This window comes from Petromyzon marinus, chromosome 1, assembly GCF_048934315.1.
Source record: "Petromyzon marinus isolate PM22_M1 ecotype Great Lakes invasive population chromosome 1, UKy_Petmar_22M1.pri1.0, whole genome shotgun sequence".
Taxonomy (NCBI): domain Eukaryota; kingdom Metazoa; phylum Chordata; class Hyperoartia; order Petromyzontiformes; family Petromyzontidae; genus Petromyzon; species Petromyzon marinus.
The window spans coordinates 8,798,521-8,821,413 of record NC_133667.1 but is presented as its reverse complement, the minus strand read 5'-3'; the positions used below and the strand labels follow the sequence as shown (position 1 = coordinate 8,821,413).

The window sequence follows — 22,893 nt, the reverse complement described above, 5'->3', positions numbered from 1 at the left end:
TCGAAGATGGCCCTAGCCTACCCAGGAGTCTTAAAGAATGTTGATAATTTAGCAAAACAGAGGCAATTTACACAACCGTACTGTATAAACTATATACTGTATGCATTTATTAATTACAATACTGTATTGCACAGTAAAATGTAAAGTAAAAAAACAAGGTAAATTCTTAGCCTACCTATATGAACCGCAATTTAATACTGTAGAAAGTGTTTTTTTTCAGGAAACAATCCTATCTGCTATATATATTTTAAAAACTTTTAACATGCATTGAACGTATGTATCGTATCGTGATAACCCTAAAATGAAATCGCTAAAGCTACGTATCACACGCGCATTGAACGTATCGTTACGTATCATATTGTAACTGTACTCGCCAAGATTCTGTCCTATCGCTATCGCCATCGTAAGATCGAAATATCGTAAGTCGGGGACTATCTGTAGTTTTAATTGCTCAGCCCTGTAACCTAAGAATGTGACCATTGCCCCTTTAAGTGACCCAAGCAGCCTCGCAGTTGACCCCGGCGGCTCTTGACCAATTACGTGCCGAGCCTAGGGCCCCCCCCCCCGCCGCTACACCCCCCTCCCCACCATTCAACGCTTCACCACGTGTATCGGCACTCCACGTGGAAACACGCGGCGTGTTAATTCGCGCTCGCAATATAGCTTTCGACTTTTAACACAAAACACGAGCAGCAGCAAGCCACGATGGGGGGACAGCCGAAGAAAAAGGTACGCTATGAGCGAAATTCACCTCGCAGCAAACCGTTCGTTGTGAAGCGTTAAGCGTGCCGTGTTTAGGCCCCAACGGGCGCTACCGGTCTGAACTAGAGGCGGCCGCCCGCTCCCCAAGCGCATTGCGCGGTCGGGTTTCTTGGCGAGGCCGAGGCTTAGGCCTTTTGCGGCCTTGGTGCCGTTTAAAGTTGCGCCACGCTCTGAACGGCCGCTGTTTTCAGCGATGTTTAGCTACTTGTGCGAAAGCAATTTACCGAACTTCTTACATGTAACTGATAACTGAAGGCATTCCCCATCTCGTCTCGGCTACGTGTGTTTGACTATACTTCACCACGCTGGTTTTAGTGCGCTTTGGTGAAGGAGGTTCCGGAGACGGTTCAGATATCACTCAAACGAAACTTTTTATTTTATTTTACCAGGTAAGGGGCCCACCGAGCTGTATAGTTGCGATCGAAACGTGATTTGTTTGATTTCACTTCAACATACGTGACTTTACCTACAGAACCAAAGAGTACTATATAGTTATTTTTAAGAATCGACCAGTCCACACATTCTAGATTTGAAGCTTTCGTGACTGCAAGGATCCATACTCTTTGGTTCTATTCTATACCTACGTGACTTTACCGAATAGAACCTAAGAGTACAGTCCACACATGATAGCTCAACGAAGTGCCATATGTGAAAATTTATAGCAGCCAAATACTCTTAATCATTTTAGCCGCAGATGGGATTTTTTTTTATTTTGCCTGCATTCTGAATATTTGCCCAATGCCATTGCATTAATTAAAAGCTTTCCATCTGGGAGGAAACCCGGAGTACGCAGAAGAAAACTCAAGACTCTACACGTAATAGATTCAATAATCCCAGCCTTGGCATGTCCTGGCCATCTCTCAGTCCACGAGGTTCCTGATATATCGCTCCACTGATCCGTCGCCAGGAATGGAACTCTGGTCCGCCTGGTTTAGCGCGAACTCGCGTGCACACGTGATAAGAAAGAACCGTTAGGATTTATAAAGCGACTAAATGCAGTCGTTTCTGAAGACGCTGCAAGCTCAGGGAAAACACAACCGTCTAAAGAGTTTTAAAGGTTTAGAGCGGGGAAGGAAGGGGGGTGGTGTGTACTTTGTAGGCCCTAGAGACGACAATGGAAGAAGTGCTGCAGAATAAAACTTGTAAAATAACGCGTGAGGATACTGTATCTGCAGTTATCCGCATGGCCATAGGCAGAGAAGGTTCACTGAGCATTTTTACAGTGCTTTGTTTTATGGATGATGAAAAGAGAGACTATCAGAATCTTTATACTGCAGAAATCCGATGAGCTGTAAAGCTCTTTTTCACACATGTCCAGCAGGGGTGAGTTAGAAAGCTACAATCGAATGAAACCGGAATAGAGCACTTGGAAATCTGATATTGTTTATGAAATATAGTCTGGCAGTGGGTCTAAAGATATGGATCGCAAACTTCAACGAAAAGAAAATGGGAACAGAACTTAAGAAATGTGCAAACCGTAGTGAAGTGCATGCTTGGAATTACACTGAGGCACAGCAAGAGGACCATATTGAACAGGGGACCAAAAACAAACAAGTTACAGTCCATCGTTGATTGTTACGAAATGTACGATACGTGGGTTTTCGTGGGAGACATCACTGGAAGGGACGGCCACCAGTGAAAGAGACTTGGTGATTGGACAAAAGAACAGTGGGAAAATGGCCAAAAGAATGACCACCGCGGAGATGAATCGATGAGATCAGCTCCTATGCAAGATTTAGGTGGAGTGTGGCATCACTAGTCAGTGAGGCGTGGGTGATGGCATGGGGAGGCCGTCAACCAGCAGTGGATACGACATGGCTCTTAATGAGATGTGTTTTAAGTCGTTTATATTGGTGCAGTTCGTCCTTCCGAAGGAAAAAACAAATTGCACGACTGGCTCGGCACTAACAATTTGAGTTTATTTTGTAGCGAGAGCAATGACACATTCAGATGCTGGGGGCCAGTCTCAATATGACTACTGTTGACTTATTACAATGTGGTACTGTCCTCATTTTAGCTACCTTGATGGAATGATAGGCTGATTAGACTCCCGACTTTGTAGTCCAGTATTAATATCCATCCACATGGTGCTATCACTCGTGACGTTTTAAGCGTGTTCTAGTTTGGTTCAGGTTGCTAGCGTGGTTCTTGTCATTTAGATGTTTTACTGTGGTGTATTGCAACCCAGAGTGAGTTGGTGGTGGTGTTGACCTTAGCACATGATGCTCTGAGAATGGCTACCACCAGTGGTGAGTGATTACTGAACCCGCCGCGCTGGGTCTCTCATCCACCCTACATAAACATTCTCTGAGCTATATGGTAAGTTCAGTGAAACAACCTCCATGACTGACACAGCATGTCCTTCGCCCAGGGCGCCACGATGCCGAGATGTTAACTACATCGCCTGGTATGCAGGAGGTCGTGGGTTCGATCCCGACCTTGACGCCTGCTGTATATTTAGGGTTTGCGGTGTCTCCCCATGGTTGCATGTATTTTTTTGCGGGTCCTTTGGTTTTTCCCTCCGCATTTAGAAACGTGTGTTGAGAGTATTTTCACATGATCGACCACGTTGAGCTATCATTTGTGGCCGGTTGCTTCTAAAAGAAAGCTATATAGCTCAGTGGGCCTTAGCTGGTAAAAAAATATATTAACAAAGGGTTCACAGTTAATATTGTAATGAGCTGTTGTACTGTAATGTGGTGTGATGTGACCCATTGTACTGTTGTGTTTTGGTGTAGTCTTGGATGTGGATGGTAGAATGGTGTTGTGCGGTCGTGTATGGATGGAGGTGTGGTTGTGTTGTGAACGGCGCTGTGCTCTGTGCAGTACACAAGCGGCGAGGCCACGAGTTACATCACCCGCAACAAAGCTCGCAAGAAGCTCCAACTCAGCCTGCCCGACTTCCGGTGAGTGAGGTGGAGGAGTGGCGCTCTCAACAAGGGTCAGAGTTGATTCGTCAGTCATTTAACCTGCAACATCTGGGTGGTTTTTCACTGCTGAGCTATCTGATTGGTTGCGCAGAGAAATTCAGAAAATTCTGTTGTAACGTACTTGTATGCTTCCACATTTATGCTCCCAGTCTTCAACCACACTGACCAGCTTGGTTAAGTGTGCTCAAATAACCCCACAACTAACATGGTATAGGGAGGCCCTCATCCAGCATAGGATAGGCATAAAGGGCTGTGGGTTTACCTGATGACCTCCAGCCCTGAAAGCCTTTGCGACTTATGTGGGCCCCAAGCTGTAACTTAGCTTGCAGTGTGTCCCGGTGTGTTCCAGGCATTGCTGTATACCCAATGGCATGTACCCTGACCTCGTGTGTCCCTGCGTCCGCCAGGCGTCTCTGCATACTCAAGGGCGTGTACCCTCACGAGCCACGTCACAAGAAGAAGGCGAACAAGGGCTCGACGGCGCCGCGCACCTTCTACCTCGCCAAGGACGTGCGCTTCCTCCTGCATGAGCCGATCGTCGCCAAGTTCCGCGAATACAGGGTGAGGGAGAGCATCGGGAGAAGTGAGTGAGTGTACGATAGACGGGGGACGAGAGAGGTGGAGCATGTGTGGGAGACGGGGAATGTGTGTTTGTGAGAGAGTGGGAGGATTGAAACTGGGGAGACAAAGGCGGCCGGGGCGTGATGTTGGCCAACCACCTACCTCATTTGCCATGCCGGACTTTAGAGATGCTCGCTAACAGCACTTGCCCCAACAGTCTGTTAAGGCTGTTTGCAGGACCTTTTTATTTGTTGTGTATGAGAGTGGTAGAGTAGCGGTTATGTTGCGGCACTGCGAACCTGGCGATTATCTGAACCGGTCTTGGGCCTCCCCTAGGTCGACTTAGCCTCAAATGAGTGCCACTGGGGAGACAAAGGCGGCTGGGCCTGGTGCTGGCCACCCACCCCCTCATGTACTGTGCTAGCCTTCATGGGTGCTCGCTAACAGCACTTGCTCCAACAGTCTGTTAAGGCTATACAGGGGACCTTTGCGTTTGTGGGCGGGAGACAGGGGAGAGAGGTGGAGTATGTGTGGGAGACGATGAGTGTGTGTTTGTGAGAGAGTGGGAGTGTGTGAGAGAGGGCGGGGAGGGAGTGTGTGTTTGTGACACAGGGGAGAGGGGCAGAGTGTGTGAGAGATTGGTAGTGTTTGTGAGAAAGACATGGGGAGTGTGCGCGACAGACGGAGTGGGAGTGCGCATGTGTGTGTTGAGAAAGGGAGTGTGTCATCTCTAATTGACGTTCGTGTCTCTAATCTCTGTGTCTTTGCGTCTGCATATCTCCCCATCTCTTCGTTATTTCTGTCCGTCAGGTGTTTGTGCGGAAGCTGCGCAAGGCGTACGCCAAGACACAGTGGGGCCGAGTCGACCACCTCAAGTCCAACAAACCCACCTACAAGCTCGACCACATCATCAAGGAGAGGTGACCTGCCCTCCCTTGCCATGTGTCCTCCCTTGCCTTGCCCATGAATTGTAACAATGTATCCATGTCTATGTGCCATCCTATGTTAATTTGTGTGCGTGTTCCTGTATGTCTCCCTGTGTGCCTACATGTCTTCATGTCCTTGTGTGTCTCCGAGTGCCCTGTGTCCTCGCCATGTGTCACCAAGTGCCCCGTCTCCATGTTGCCTCTGTGTCTTCTTGTGTCCCTGGTGCCCAACGTTTGTGGACATGCCGCATGACGTATCTGCACTTTCCTTGGGCCCTCTGTGTCTGCGTGCATTGCCAATGTTGTCCCCCCTTTGCATCGCTGTGTGCTTCACTCTGCCTCCACCTGTTTCTCTGCCCACGTGTGTCCCTCTTGTGTCCACGTATCTCCCGTTGTGTCCGCGCATCCCTCTGCGTGTTGATACGTTTCTTTCCATTTCGCGCTTGTCCCAGGTACTCTGGTTGTGGACGGGCTGTGGGACGCGGTCTAAACGCTGTCCGCATGATGATGTCTCTTCTGCGTTTCTCCGTGAATCTCTGCATCGGCGTTTTTATATCCCGTGTACGACTTGTGCCCCCTGCGTGTGTGTGTGCATCCCAGGTACCCGACCTTTGTGGATGCCCTGCGGGACGTGGACGATGGGCTTTCCATGTGCTGCCTCTTCTCGTCGTTCCCACGCTCGGGGCGCTGCCACGTGGACTCGGTGCAGCTCTGCCGTCGCCTGTCGCTCGAATTCCATGGATACGTGGTGCAGGCACGCGCCCTGCGCAAGGTTCAAGCCGGCCCCACAATCACAACAATACATCATTGCACACTCACAATAACATGCCAATACAGTACACTGTAACACAGGCAGGCTGTTGTGGCAAATGCTGTGGGCTAACATCTATTAATGCCAGCACGCCACTCGAAGGAGTGGTGTGGCCACCACTACACCCAGCCAACTCGTCTCCACCGCAGCATGTACTAATTTATGGCCGAGTTAACCTTGGGGAGGCCGAAGACTGACTGGTTTATATATGCTAACTGTGTAACGTTTCTGCGTGCATGGTTCAATGTGCTTAACACTACATCACCACTCCCCCATAGAGGAACAAACAAAGACAAATATCCCCCTTGTATAGCCATAACAGACTTTTGAAGCCAGTGCTGTTAGCGAGCACCTTTTAAGGTCAGCACACAAGGGGATGGGTGGCTCACACCACGTCCGGCCACATTTGTCTCTCCAGTGCTGATGTTTTCACACCACCATCAGGTACTTGTTTAAGGCTTAATCAACCTCGGGGAGGCCCAGGTGGTGTATGTATCAGTGGTCTCGGTTAAGCCATAAGACCTAGGCCTGTCCCGTGATCACCTGCTCAGGAGCCTTTCACACCTCACTTGGTCTCAAAGTGCGCATAGCCTGGTATAAGCACTGTGGTGACATCACCGCCACTTCGTGGTGAATGGTAGCTGTTGGTGTGTTTATGTGCCTGTGTTTTATGTGCGTGTGTTTGTGCATTTGCAGGTGTTCTTGTCGATAAAGGGAATTTACTTTCAGGCTGAGGTTCAGGGCCAGACGGTGACGTGGGTCATGCCTTATCCATACTCGCACAACGTGAGGACACACACACACACCTACACCACGTTTTGTGTGTGTGAGATCGTGTTTGTGAGTGTGCAAATGTGTCTGTGAGTGTTATCATGCGAGTAAGCGCAAGTGAATGTTACTGCGTGCGTGAGAATTCAGTGTCTGAGTTTGTTTGCAAGTGTGGGTGTTGGCGTTTTTTGCAGTGTATCTGGCTGTAACTGTATTGGTTTTTGGTATTTGTGTAGTGCAACGGATAGCGCGCTGCGAGCCCGGATTCGATTCCCACTCGTCAACACCAGTGACGCTTTTCTGAAATGGTTCTGGGTCTCCCATTGGTCGACTCGGCCTCAAATTAGTACCTAGTGCGATGTGTAAACATCGCCACGAGTGAGACAGAGGCAGTTGGGTCTGGTGCTGGCCACCCACTCCCTTGTGTGCTGTGCCGGCCTTCATAGGTGCTTACTAACAGCATTTGTCCCAATAGACTGTTACAGGCTTCATGGGATATCTCTTTGTCTTTGAGAGTGTGTGTGCATTTTCACATTGGCTGCTATACATGCTAAGCCACTTGATTGGGCTATGATTTGTGGCCAGGTCACTTCTGAAAAAGAGCTATATAGCTCATTGTGCCTTACCTGGTAAAATAAAAAAAAATATTTTAGCTTTAGGGTTGAGCGGGGTTTTAAAAGCTCTTAAAAAGGATGCATGAGGAAAACTCTGTGCGTCAATTGGTAGATGTTCCATGATGGGTAATGCTGTTGGGCTTTGCATGTACTTGATTTGTGTCTTGTGTGCGAGTGTGCAGCATCCCACGGATGTTGACTACCGCGTCATGTCCACATTCACCGAGTTCTACACCTCCCTGCTCGGCTTCATCAACTACCGCCTCTACCAGAGCCTCAACCTCGCCTACCCGCCACGGGTACAGCCACCCCCTCATTGGACATCATCGGTGCACTGCATGACCTTCCACGAAACTCGTGGTCCACCCTAAACTGCATCCGCAAAAAACCATGGCAGATGCGGGATACCTGATGCACAACTGGAAAATGTAAAACGCTGCAATGTGCGACTGTGGTCATTCAGAATAGACCGTAAAACGTATAACGACACAATGCCCGCAAATACGAAGGAGGCATCGCTGCAATGGACTCCGCTGCTCTTGATGTGGTTGTCTCGCTTGACCACCTGAATTTTGGAAATTACAGTTGTTGCTCTGCATCTACATCAGCCATACGAAAGAAAAAGAGAAGTGCACTGCAGCCCCGGTGCCCAAATCCCGGCCAACGTTACATTATCGCCATTCATCCTGCGTGCTTATATTGACGTGTGGCGTGCGCGCGTACAGGCGGGGCTATAACAGGTATCCGTTGTGTTTGTTGGGGTGCAGGTGGAGGGCTCTGCTGAGGAAACTGCAGGCGGTGTGTATGCCATGGACTCGGAAGCACACCTTGAGGTGACCGCACCACGCACCACGCGCACGCATACATGCACACAGTGATCCCACCCGTCCAGCCAGAAACGAGTTGCTGCGTGGCAAGTGCTGTTAGCGAGCAGCTGTGAAGGCCCGTGGTGTGTGGTCAGCACCTAACTTTGTCTCCCCCGGTGGGTGGCGCTGTATGTTTACGCACGGCTCTTATAGGTACTGCACAGTAAAACCTTGTATTGCGAGTAACTCGGTCGGCGAGTGTTTTGTTAAGACGAGCAAACATTTTAAATAAATATTACTTTGATAAACGAGCGAGGGTCTTGAAATGCGAGTAGTAGTACGTATAGACGCTTTGTACTGCCGAGCGTCACGTGATCACAACTGATATACGAGTGCTTTGGATATACGAGTGCTTTGGATTACAAACACGTTTCCGGAACGAATTATGCTCGCGATCCAAGGTTTTACTGTACGTTGTTTTAAGGTTGCGTTGACCCCAGATCAGCTAAAATGGTCATGCCAGCAGAGTAATCGATCCACTACTGATAAGATCAGCATTGTTACGTGATCAGATGAAACCGTGGTATGGACAGCTTCACGTGATGACATTATTTGGTGATGCTGCTGCATTGGAAGCGGTGCACAAGCACACTTAACAAATACACATCTCAACACACTCGTCAATAGCACTGTTGCCTTCAAAGAAAAAAATATATATCATCGCTGTTGTTTTAGGCAATGTCCCTTAATGTGATTCGGTTTATGTGTTGCGAAGAAAGACCATTGCCCAAAACGTTGCCGATTTTTTTAGATACACTTTTTTTAAGGCTTCAGTTTTGTAGAAGACTGTATGTGAGTTTTTACGTGAAACCAGCGTCAACTGGGTTGTGAGTTGAAACAAACCAGGTAGGGGTTAGACGTTAGGAAGTGACCGTGGTGTGTAAGCACCACGGCCAGCTCACCATCCACAACTGCGCTCTTGTCATTTGAATGAAGAGTGTTGTGTTTGATGTCAGAACGACGTGTGTAGGTGTTAATGCTGTGATGCTGCGTGGATGTAGCGGTTGTGATGCGGTGTTGATGCTCTGATGCTGTGTGGATGTCGAGGTTGTGATGCGGTGTTGACTGTGATGCCGCGTGGATGTAGAGGTTGTGATGCGGTGTTGATGCTGTAATGTGGTGTGGATGTAGAGGTTGTGATGCGGTGTTGACTGTGATGCCGCGTGGATGTAGAGGTTGTGATGCGGTGTTGATGCTGTAATGTGGTGTGGATGTAGAGGTTGTGATGCGGTGTTGATACTCGGATGCTCTGTGGATGTAGAGGTTGGCCGCACTGTCTCAGTCGCTGGCCCGGATTCCCGGTTCCAGCAGTAACAGTGAGGAGGTGGCCGAAGAGGAGCGTCCAGATGAGTTCCTCGTTGAAGAAGTATGCACGTACACACACTCGTACACACGCACACACACACACACTTGCACACACGCACACACACTCGCACACACTTGCACGCACTCGCACGCACTCACATGCACACACACACTCATACATATATGTACACACATCAAAGATCCCCCATATAGCCTTAACTGACTGTAGGGGCAAGTACACGAGGGGGTGGGTGGCCAGCACCACGCCCGACCGCCTTTGTCTCCCTAGTGGCAATGTTTACACACCGCACCAGGTACTCATTTAAGGCTGAGTCGACCTAGGGGAGGCCCAGTTCAGATAATCGTCACTGGTGTTGGCCGTGAGCGGGAATCGAACCCGGGTTGCCAGGTTCATAGTGCAGCGCACTAACCGCTACACTATCGCTCCCCACTCACACACTCGTACATATATGCATGCACACATGCACACACTCATACATATATGCACGCACACGCACATATACACTCACACATGCACACACTCATACATATATGCACGCACTCGCACACTCACACATGCACACACACACACACTCATACATATATGCACGCACACACACGCTCACACATGCACACACTCGTACACTCGTACATATATGCACACACACTCACACATGCACACACTCATACATATATGCACGCACACACACACTAACATGCACACACTCACACACTCATATATATGCACGCACACACACACTCATACATGCACACACTCACACACTCATATATGCACGTGCACACACACACATGCACACACTCACACTCATACATATATGCACACACACACTCACACATGCACACACTCACACACTCGTACATATATGGACGCACGCACTCAAAAACACTAAGTGCCCCTGTATAGGTTTAAAACAGATTGTTAGGGAAAGTGATGTTTGCAAGCACATATTAAAGCCAGAAAAAAGGGGGTGGTTGGCCACGCCCGATCGCCTTTGGCTCGACAGTGTTAACCCTTTACAGACCGCACCAGGTACTAATTTAGTGCCGAGTTAACCTAGGGGAGGTACAGGACCGGTTCAGATATTCGCCACTGTTGTTGGTCGTGAGCGGGAATCTTAATCCCACGGGGGGCCTGATGAAAATTTTTAATTTATAAACTTTTCTGCTGACCAGTTATTAAATTGTCAATGCATAGCGACCTGATCACAGTTATTGAGTAACAGACACCGTTCGGTAGTAAAACAACAAAGTATTACTCAATAAACTCGTTTATGTTAAAAGTTAATTAAAAAAATGTTGCTGGCACAGTACATTTTCCGCACCTCCGATTGGTGTGGTTGGCTATGTACTATGCAAAAGAAGTTCAACATACATACAAGGGATTTTTCCTATCGGCACAAGTGGATTCCAAATGGATTCAAGAATCCATTACTATGCTGTCATCTCCTGGCTGCCTTGCATCTCGAGTGTACAACACTTGGTGGTCCTGGAAGGTTTCCCAAATGCTCATCAGGCCCAGTATTATATTCTTGGTTCTTCCGGTAAAGTCACGTAGAAGGGAAACAATAAAATAATAAAAATATAAAACAATAAAATTCCCACGACGTTTCGACTGCAACACAAGCAATCATCATCAGGTGACTTTTTCCAAAAGAACCAAGAATATGAATCCCTGCAGTCACGAAAGCTTTAAATCAAAATTTAGGCCCAATATTGCTAAGCTTCGGAGCTCCAGCAGGTTTGAGTGGAATCAAGGTGAATCGTCTTTTCGAATCTGAATTGAGAACTGCGATTTCCCCAGCGCTGCTTCACCTCTTTGCCTAAACGTGTCACTGTTGTGTCTCCGCTTGTCCCCGTCTGCCCCTGTGTGTGTCGGTGCAGGAAGACCGTGAGTTGTCCGAGCGACGGAAGGCAGACGCGGCTAAACAGGCAGCACTGTGTTCTCTGTTCGAGGGCACTAAGTTTTTCCTGAACAGAGAGATCCTGCGTGAGATGTTCACATTCATCATCAGGTGTGTGATTGTGTGTGAGCGTGCGTGACTGGGGAGCGATAGTGCAGCGGTTAGCGTGCTGCACTACGAACACGGCGACCAGAGTTCAATTCCCGCTCATGGCCACCAATATAAGTGACGATAATCTGAACCGAGCCTGGGCCTCCACTAGGTCGACCCAGCTTCAAATGAGTACCTGGTTGCGGTGTCGGTTAAATGTCTTTACATTAACGGGCTAAATGTCTCACTAACAAAGCTCTCGTTTTTTAGCAGACTAACTGGCTGTAATTTTGTGGTGTGTGTCTCTGTGTGCGTGTCTCTCGGTTAGTGTGTCTCTCGGTTTGTGTGTGGCTCTCTCTGTGTGTCTCCCTATATGTCTCTCTCTCTCTCGTGTCTCTTTGTGTGTGTGTCTCTGTGTGTGGGTGTGTCTTTCTGTGTGTGTCTCTCTCTGGGTGTGTCCCTTTGTGTGTCTCTGTGTGTCTCTCTCTGTGTTTCTCTAGGTGTGTCTCTCTCTATATGTATCTCTCTCGGTGTGTCTCTGTCTTTGTGTGTGTCTCTCTATATGTGTCTCTCTGTGTGTGCGTCTCCCTCTCTGTGTGTGTGTGTCGCTCTGTGTGTGTGGGTGTGTGTGTCGCTCTGTGTGTGTGGGTGTGTGTTTCGCTCTGTGTGTGTGGGTGTGCCTCTAGGTGTGCGTCTCTCTCTCTCCTTCCCTCGATGTGGTGTTGTCCCCCGTTTGTTTCCCCCGTCTTTCTAACGAGCTGGACGTCTCGCTAGCACATCCACCGTTGCAGTTGGTTCGTTTACATTGACATGCTAGTCTCTCACGATACAAAGGCCACCTCCCCAGCTCTCGCATCAACCACAACCCCCCCTTCCCCCCCATCTCGGTTCCCATCTTTGGATTTCCCACTCGCTTAGGCACAATCTCTAGCCCCCACACTCTTGTCCGATGCGGCAACCCCCCCCCCCCTCCTGGCTCTATATATAAATAAGGACTTGTTTCAGCAGCCTGTTTCTCTCTCCCACCTGAAGACGATTGCTTGTGCGGCGATAGAAACGTCGTCATCTAATTATTTTTTCCACCTACTTGACTTTACCGAAAGAACCAAAGGAGTATGGTTGCGGTGTGTAAGCATCGCTACTAGGTATATAAAGGTGGTCGAGCGCGGTGCTAGGCCACCAACCCCCTCGTGTGCGCCATGCCGGCCTTCATGAAGTGCTCTCAAAGCAGCACTTGCCCGAAAAGTCTGTTAGAGGCTATACGGGGGATCCGTGTCTTGTGAGTGACTCTGAATGTGACGAACACGGCAACCCGAGTTCAATTCCAGGCTTCGTTTACCGTCAGTGCTGTGTGATATCTACACCGGTCTTGAGCCTTCCCTGGGTCAACCCGGCCTTAAATAAGTATCCGATGCGATTTGTAAGCATCAACAGTGGGAAGACAAAGGCAGCTGGGAGTGGTGCTGGATACACCGTCCTCTTGAGCGTCTCGTGCCAGCCTAAATAGTATCTCTATTAAAAAAAAACATCACTTTGCCCCAGAAGTCCAAAAGGCTGCGTGTGGGGGGATTTTTGTCTTTTTTGTTCCTAGGAGCTTTGGGGGTCAGGTGTCGTGGCACTCGTCCGTGTGCATCGGGGCAACGTACCCCGAGACGGACGAGACTATCACCCACCAGCTGGTGGATCGGCCCAATCCCCCGCAGACGTTCATCAACCGGTGAGTTCGCTCAACGCACACAATATACACGCTTGCACACGAAAACATACCAAGACTCGTGTTACAATACAGCCAACACGCTGCTACGCACGTTATACATGACCATAACCCCCGCAAACCTACATCAACCGGTGAGCTCGCTCAATGCACACAATATACACGCTTGCACACGAAAACATACCAAAACTCGTGTTACAATACAGCCAACACGCTGCTACGCACGTTATACATGACCATAACCCCCGCAAACCTACATCAACCGGTGAGCTCGCTCAATGCACACAATATACACGCTTGCACACGAAAACATACCAAAACTCGTGTTACAATACAGCCAACACGCTGCTACGCACGTTGTACATGACCATAACAAACACAAACCTACATAATATATACTAGACTAGCTTTACTACCCGGCTTCGCTCGGGACTTGGATTCACCACGCCCGGCCGCCTTTGTCTCCCCAGTGGTGATGTTCACACCACACCAGTTACTCGTTTGAGGCTGAGTCGACCTAGGGGAGGCCCAGGACCGGTTAAAATTATCGTCACCGGTGGTGGCCGTGAGCGGGAATCGAACTCGGGTCGCCGGGTTCGTAGCGCGGCGCGCTAACCACTACACTACAATGCGTTACGCTTCCACATGCGAGGGTCACGTGACAGATTTGACGTCACAGCTCACTTGCCGTGCAAAAAATAAAAGCATTATTGAGCTCCCCACCTCCCCCCCCCCCCCCCAAAAAAAAGTATTTTTATAATGTTTGCATGGTGTACAGTCTGGAAAGTACCCACATGGCAAATTTCAAGTTTGTTGCATGTCGGGAAGTACGCTAAACATTTTGAACAGACACACATATTCACAACTTTGCCTTTTTATATATATGGAGATATATATAATGCATACTATTCACTGCACACAGTAAACTACTTGATCAGCCCATGGGCTCACACAATGCATAATAGTACAACAATACATAATGCACAAAATACACTCAACACATACAGTACACAATACATACATTGCCTGTACAATACACATGACGCAATATACAGTAAAACCTTGGCTTGCGAGCATAATTCGTTCCGGAAACGTGTTTGTAATCCAAAACACTCGTATATCAAAGCACTCGTATATCAGTTGTGATCACGTGACGCTCGGCAGACAAAGCGTCTATACGTACTACTACTCGTATTGCAAGACCCTCGCTCGTTTATCAAATTAATATTTATTTTAAAAATTTTGCTCGTTTTGCAAAACACTCGCAGACCAAGTTACTCGCAATCCAAGGTTTTACTGTACACACCAACACCCCCGTGTGCCTTGCTGACCTCCCATCGGTGCATCTCACGAACAGCGCTTGCCTCGACAGTTGTTTTTAAAGGCTCCACGGGGGATCTTTGTCACCGTCGTCGTGTGCGTTTGTGCTCGTAGGTGCTACGTGCAGCCGCAGTGGGTGTGCGACTGCGTGAACGCGGGGGTGCTGCTGCCCGTGCAGGATTACTTCCCGGGAGTCCTTCTGCCCCCCCATCTCTCCCCCTTCGTCGAGGAGAAGGAGGGCGACTACATTCCCCCGGAGAAGCTCAAGCTGCTCGCGCTGCAGAGGGGAGGTGAGGGGGGGGGCGCCCGCCCGTGCACGCTTGGGGTCGCGTCGAGTCGCACGGGAACGCAGGCGTCACACGGGGACGTGCCGGTTCGCGTCGCGGTACACGTGCGGTTGCACGGGGGTTACACAGGAAGACGGGGGGGGGATACAGGCTCACACGGGACACACGGACATGGGGGACACGTGGGGATACACAGGGTCATACGGGACACACGGGGTCACACAGAAGGCGTAGGAATACACAGGGTCACACGGGACACACGGACATAGAGAGATACAAGGGTCACACGGGACACACGGACACGTGGGGATACACGGTCACACAGGACACACGGGCTCACACAACAGACAGGGTTGCATAGGGACACACGAGAGTGACACAGGAACAAGAAAGATCATTGAGGGACGTGTGGAGACGCACACGCGGACACATGAGGCATGCAGGGTTACACGGGGACACGTGGGGGCGCACGGGGTTTCACGTGGGTCACAGAGGGTCACACTTGGTCATAGAGGGTCACACTTGGTCATAGAGGGTCACACTTGGTCATAGAGGGTCACACGGAGATACGTGAGGAATATGGGGTCAAAGAGTTTCTTCATCTCTCTCTCTATCTCCCTCGAATGGCCTTCCAGATACAGGCGCCGAGGATGACGAGGAAGAGGAGGAAGTCGATGATGATGGCGGCGATGACGACGACGAGGACGACGAGGACGAGGTTGACGCTGTGGAAAAGAAACAGGAGAAGAGTTTAAAGAAGGCGGAGCGCAAGAGGATCGAGAAGAAGGTGCTGTCTCGCTTGTGTGTGCGTGCGTCTGTGGGGAGCGGTGGAGCACTGCGCTACGAACCTGGCACCGCGAGTTTCATTCCCCACTCACGGCCAATGAACGCTATACAGTGGTGAATATATAAACGAGTTTTTGGACTCTGGATCGTCTTAGCCTTAAACAAGTACTTGGTGTGATGTGTCAGCATCTTTACTCGGGAGACAAAGGCAGCCGGGCATGGTGTTGGCCACCCACCACCTCGGATGTTGTCTTGGCCTTTATAGGTGCTCGTTAATAGTACTTGCCCCAACAGTCTGTTAAAGGTTATACGTGGGTATTTTGTATGAAAAACAATAGATTTTACCCTTTCTGGCAATAAAACAGGTGTTAAGACTTCGATTTAAAGCTTTCGTGACTGCAAGGATTCATCTTCTTTGGTTCTTTCGGTAAAGTCACGTAGAATGAGAATAAAATAATAAATTGATACAATAAAATAACACAATAAAATTCTCACGACGTTTCGGCCACAACACAAGCGGCCTTCATCAGGTGAAGGGACGAGACTGTCTGGAGGACAGCGCTGGAGCGAAAAAGCCACGCTCAGATCGCGACCTTTAAGTTGTGTGAGAAGAAACAAAGCGCCTTGACAAAGGAATTAGCATATAATTTAGCATTGAAATAGCTGAGTGATTAGCTTGTGACTGGTCACAGAAATGGCTATATTAAAGTCAGAGCATACACATTCACAGGTGCCTCTGTGAATGTGTATGCTCTGACTTTAACATAGCTATTCACAGGTGCCTCTGTGAATGTGTATGCTCTGACTTTAACATAGCTATTTCTGTGACCAGTCACAAGCTAATCACTCAGATATTTCAATGCTAAATTCTATGCTAATTCCTTTGTCAGGGCGCTTTGTTTCTTCTCACACAGCTTAAAGGTCGCGATCTGAGCGTGGCTTTTTCGCTCCAGTGCTGTCCTCCAGACAGTCTCGTCCCTTCACCTGATGAAGGCCGCTTGTGTTGTGGCCGAAACGTCGTGAGAATTTTGTGTTATTTTATTTTATCAATTTATTATTTTATTCTCATTCTACGTGACTTTTCCGAAAGAACCAAAGAAGAGATGTTAAGATGTTCAAACACCAAATCGAAACCTTTTGCAAGCAATCAACTCTGCATTAACCACACGCAGTACTTATGGTGAACATGCAGATCCCATAAAAAAAGGATCCCATGCTATAGCTGCCTCCACCCCAAGCTAGAAATGCCTTTTGGCATTCTGTGGTCTGACACTGGTGAGACTAGGCCAGGGGTGGTCAAATGTTTTGACTCGTGGGCCACAATGGGTTCTAAAATTTTACAGAGGGGCCGGGCCAGGAACAGATGGATGGAGTGTTTGTGTGAACTAATATAAATGACATGTAAAAATAATTACATGAAAGGATTTGGCCTTTAACAGGTAGCAGAGCATTTAGTTGCAAGGCAATTTAACAAATTGCACGAACATGAACAATACAAAAACATGTTGTAACGTGACTGATCAAACATCATGAAAACATCTAAGGCCTGCACCCAAACCAATGACCTCACTTGAACTTCTTTATTATCTACATTAACAGGTTAGAGCAGCCACGCAGGCTGTGTGTCGGAGATTTGGCTCCAACCTCGCTGCAGCAACACATCATCACTTTCACTCCCGGTCAAAGTGCGCCATTTAATGGGGAAATGGGGGCATTACAGGAGAAAGGTAAAATTTAATTTAATAATAATATTTGGACAAGTTCGGCAGGCCGGATTAAAAAGACCAACGGGCCGTACTTTGCCTATGTCTGGACTAGGCCAATAAAGAAGGCTGTCACTGGTGTAGGCCAATCAGTTTCAAACACGATGCATATTGTAGGAAAATCAGCTCGTTATGTTCGCACGTTCAACACATGTACTGTGTGTGGTTAATGCAGACTTGATTCCTTGCAAAAGGTTTCTGTTTGGTGTTTGAAAATCCTAACAACTGTTTTATTTCCAGAAAGGGTCAAACCTATTTATATGTTCCATGGCTATTTTGTCTTTGTGTCCGTACTCGGGTTGTCTTCTGCGCATGGGTGTGTGTGTGTGTATATATATACACGTAGTTATCTACATGTGGTCAATCCAGCTTCATCAATGGTAACTTAAAAACTATGGAAAGAAGTCCACTTTCGGTTTACCATTCTACACTAACCCGCACTGACTAGCGTGGTCAGCAACGCTCAAACGTGTCCCACGAATGGCACGGTGAAGCCTTCATCCAGCCGTGGGCTGACAGAGAAGGGTACGATATCTGCGTATAAACTTTGAACCAATTACGTTTTCACACAACCACTGATCTGTGAACATTTGCGCCTGCCAATCTGTTCGATCGCTATTAAAGTTGAACTAGATTCGAATTATCAATGACTCAGAATCTATAATCGATTTCATAAACAATTATCTATAAGAGCTCTTCACAACCACAGTGCCTTGGCTCGCTAATGTGTTAGCGGGTTGTGTCCTGCATCGTTTGGTATGATTACTGACGTTTTGATCCACGTATTGGCACCATCTTCAGGAAGTGAAAAGCGCGTGGAGAAACTTATGAAACTTCAATAAACTATTTGTATTTTTCCAGGTAAGGCCCACTGAGATATATAGCTCCTTTTCAGAAGCAACCTGGCCACAAATGATAGCTCAACAAAGTGGCTTATCATTTGGAAATGTATAGCGGTCAAATACTCTTAAACGCATGTTTCTAAATGTGGAGGTGAAAAACCGGAGGACCCGTGGAAAAATCCACACGACCACGGGGAGAGAGATGTGTGAACTCTAAATATACAAACAGGTGTTGGGGTCGGGATCGAACCCACAACATCCTGTATACTCGACGGCACAACCATGCAAACCTACGCCGCCGTGCTCTCTAGTCCTGACGTGCGTGCTTGTGCCCGTGTGTTTGTCCATGCCAATGTCTCCTCGCGTGTGCGCGTGCGTACAGGAGGATGTGCGCGTGACGGACGGGCGCTTGCGCGTGACGGACGAGGTGCGCGTGGGCGCCGAGCAGGAAGCAGAAGAGAAGCGCCTGGCGCTCATGATGATGAAGAAACGCGACAAGCACCTCTACGACAAGATCATGAAGACGCGCAAACGCAAGCGCAAGGAGGTAGGAGATGCACGGCACACACACACACACATGTATTGCACGCTCATACACCCGCACACACCTATATACGCACGGACATGCTACACTCATACTCGCGCACACAACACTCATACAAAGACCCCCCCTTATAGCCTGAACAGACTGTTGGGGCAAGTGCTGTTAGCGAGCACCTATGAAGCCCAGCACGGTACACGAGGGGTTGGGTGGCCAACACCACGTGCAACTGCATGCATCTATATATACACACACACACACAAACACACTATATTCTCATACACACACATGCACAAATTACATTCATACACCCGCGTGCACACATACACACCCACGCGCACATACTACACTATCCAAACATACTAGGGATGTAAGATCGCATCGGTTAACCTGTGAACATGGATTGGTATTCTTACTATTCATGTATCGATTTGTGCAGGAGGTGATATGTTATTGTGGGAGTACAGGGTCACCGATCCATGTTAATCCTCTGTCTTACAGTGTAATTCCGAGCATGCACCTAACCATGCCTCTTTTACACACCTTTAAGCTCTTGCTGTATGTATATTGTATGCATATAAATGTCTGGCCAGATGATTCTGCGGTTCGAGTTGTCTACTTACAATCTGAAGTTTATAAGTTTAAATTCCAGTTGGGAGTTGACTTGACCCATCCATCATCACCCCTTCCTCTGCCATGGCAACTAACTGTCGGTTTTTAACAAGCGAATTTCAATAGTTTTTCATGCCCGCAAAGTTGTTTAAAAATCAAATATTTGAGATTCGTTTTTGCATTTTGCATATGGTCATATCACCCGTATTGCACCCGATTGGATGGGTAACCAGCATGCAGATGGCAGTGCACCAAAATACTGTACTTCTATGCTGCCACGTCTGTGTTCCCCATGCCTTCGCTTAACCCGCATTGAGACCAGCATGGTGAAATATGGTTAGATAACCCTAATGACCCACGTAGTGTTGTGAGGTCGGCCCCTCGCACAGCGGGAAATTGACAAAAATCACATTTGCACGATAAAATCAGCCTGCAGTCCATCCCATTGCGAGACAAGGAACTGAGATGAGTGTACGCCTACCGCGTACTGTATCAATCCGCTCAGCCGTGTAGCTCGGAAAGTAGTCTGTCGTCGACCGCTCTGAAATTGCGTTATAACGGTGCGCATTCAGCATTATAACGTGCGCGTTCTGCGTTGTGAGAAAAGTGTTCCCGAATGGAAGGACCGTTGTTGTCGCAAAAGCACATTGTGCGAATACGCGTTAAGCGAAGAGTTGCCGTACATGTAACGTATGTGTTGCTGTACGATGGCTTCAGGGCAACCTTTGTGGCATCGTCGTATCTTTGCTCTGACGGACTGAGAGGCTCACTGTGGATGTCTGATTGCGTGTGCATTCTCTCTTGCCTGTGTGTGTTTGCGCACAGGCGAACAAACTGGTGGCCAAGCGGAAAGCCATTGACGCATCGGCCAAGGTGGCCAAAAAGCAGAAAACTAAGCAACGCTAAATGGCTCTTTTAGAGCTTTTGCTCAGTGCCAGGACAACAGTGGAACTTAACTCTCCAGCCATTTTATCATCTTCAACATCCAACTGTGCTGAAGTGCGAAGTCTTGGCTCTGTGTAACATCATTATTAATATTTCCTTTGCTGTGCGAGTTGGCCACTGTGAGCCATCTTCTTTAAAGAGCAGCCACACTTTAAAAAAAAATAAAAGCATAAGACTTCTCGGCCCTTTGTCAATCTACTGTTCCTCTTTGTTTAAGTCATGGTGGGGGGGGGTCCTTTACCCATACTTCGTTGTAGATTGAAGTGGGGCCAGGACTCTTTCGAACATCACTTCCACACCCAAGTTAGCTTGTGTTGGGAAATCGCGAACCCACATCGCTGGGTTCATAACAATACCTTAACCACAGCACAACTGCTCCATGGAAGGGAAAAAAAAAACATAACAGCAATTCTGTTGCATATTCTACCAGGTTGAACTGGTGGGATTGACATGACAGCCCATCACTATCTCCTCTGGGTTCAGTAAATCAAAGCTATGTGGGAAGTTTGCAGCAGATGTATGTTCTGAAGACAGAGACTGGCTCCTACCATGAGAATGTGGAAATTAAACAACTGCCTTGTGGCTATCAACAAATATTCACCGTCTGACTTGTTTGAGACATGCTTGTTTGAGCAGACACATTGGCATACACAACAATTTTGAGACGCGTGACGTTTATTGGTTTGCATGAATACGAGGATTGATAAAAGAGTTTTGAGATTTAAATTAGTTTGAAAAGTTTCCGAGTGCTCCCCTCAATTGTTGGAAGCACCTGTGGTGGAGCTCGTGGTTTCAATAATCATTGGAATGTCACAAAACCTTCCTTTTTCGAGCAGTGTTTGGCTCTGGGAGCGGAAGAAAAAAGTCGGATCAGGAGAAGATTGTGAGAGGCCAAGGATGGAAACGGCACTGCTTTGTAAAAAAATATATACTGGTGCACAGAAGAGCTTGTCCACTGGTGCATTATTGTGCTTCAAGTTGCACAATGAACCTTCATTTGAACATCGCTTATGAGTTGCATCTCCCAGGTGCTGAAAAAGAGTGATAGAATTCCTGGTTCACTTTGCCACTTGGTGAAATGCACCAATGCGTCATATTCAAATAAAATAATTTGCAGAGCCATTTTTCTCAGCTTTGCAGAGATGTATCGCATACATTCAGGCTTTACATCGCTTGTGGTGACCGGCATGATACCGTTGTTTTGCTCGGCTGTCAGAAAGTTACTGCGTGGGAACATCATGGTAGACGGTGGTGACTTGTGGACACCTTTATCCAACATTGGATTGACTGGCTGGTAGTGCGACCCATACAGTGTCTACTGCCTCCTCGGATAGGTTCATAAAACTTAGCAATCATTTGTAACATGTTTCAAAACTGTTGCTTCTCTCATTGGAAATGGAGATGCTGATATGGTCCTACTGTGCAGACTGCCACCTCTAATGAGTCAGAGTCCTGCTTTGGGCATTGTGTGAGCACATCCCATCGTAATCTGGTTCAACTTCACATCTACATTCCCATAAAATCAGTTATGAACGTTCTGCATAAACTGCATACAATAGCTCATCCACACTCCTGTGTGTGTGCCGGTTTAAATATGGAGAAACGATTTTAAGAATTTTTAGAAAAATGTTGAATGACCGAGAATCCTGCACGGTTTGTATGTAAACTGTAATGATGCATTCGTTAAATAAAATCTATTATTTCCCTTATGCATTGAGTCATGCATGTGTAGTGACATAGCCCTGACTGTTGGACAGCAGCAGCAACTGCAGGTGGGCGCTTGGCGCACACGCGGGTGTGCCGGCAGGGCGGATGAACTGGGGCAAGGGTCATGATAGCCCTCGTGTGGAAGCCCCTGGAACCCTCGAGGGTTTGAGAAGGGAGGTGCGGCTAGGGCGGAGCGAAGTTGTGTCGAGGGGAATATGAAGCAGCGGAGAGCGAGAGCTCTGGGCTGCCAGTCGTCGCTGTCACCTTCGCCCGATCATTGCGTGGCCGGACAGTGGTTGGCTGTCCCGGTCGACGCCGTCGTTGCAACGCGGACAGGGTCGTGTCTGGGACGGGGCGCGCGGCAGCGGGGTCGTGTGTGTGAGAGAGAGAGGGGGCCCGAGTGGTGGCGTGAGCTCGGCAACAACGAATAAAGAGGGCAGAGCGGTGCCTCCTGCGACCACCTCGTCTCCGGCTGACTGTGACGCACGCACAGGCGACACTACACATGTTCGAAACCATTTTGATTTATATGCGGTGGGTTAGAATCAACGCTACAGCCACTAGGGGCGCGAAATTTACAATATTTTATTGACATTAAACTGCGACCCTCAACAGGGGCAAGCCATTATGTACCTGTATAAAACAATAATTTGGTGGTGGTGCTGCTGCGTTGATATTAGTGCACAACTACAATTGAGAAAATTCGTCACACTGCCTTAAAACATTGGTGATTCTGGAAACGGCCCTTCTAGATAGCACAGAGGCCAGAGAGATAGAGTTCATAATTATCATACTAATCTTTGGTTCTTTCGGTAAAGTCA

The 22,893-nt window shown here is 48.1% G+C and overlaps 1 protein-coding gene across 1 annotated transcript; it reads left to right on the top strand.

The window, feature by feature from the left end:
* Window positions 1–575: 575 nt before the first annotated feature.
* On the top strand, window positions 576–20,549 carry LOC116941496 (pescadillo homolog). Its single transcript, XM_032952623.2, has 15 exons — window positions 576–729; window positions 3,589–3,668; window positions 4,100–4,253; window positions 5,064–5,173; window positions 5,780–5,951; window positions 6,687–6,776; window positions 7,555–7,671; window positions 8,140–8,205; window positions 9,500–9,604; window positions 11,446–11,576; window positions 13,147–13,272; window positions 14,704–14,879; window positions 15,512–15,663; window positions 18,650–18,814; window positions 20,246–20,549. Exons 1-15 carry the CDS (start codon window positions 706–708, stop codon window positions 20,324–20,326), a joined length of 1,749 nt encoding a protein of 582 aa, XP_032808514.2. The 5' UTR covers window positions 576–705; the 3' UTR covers window positions 20,327–20,549.
* The last annotated feature ends 2,344 nt before the right edge of the window (window positions 20,550–22,893 follow it).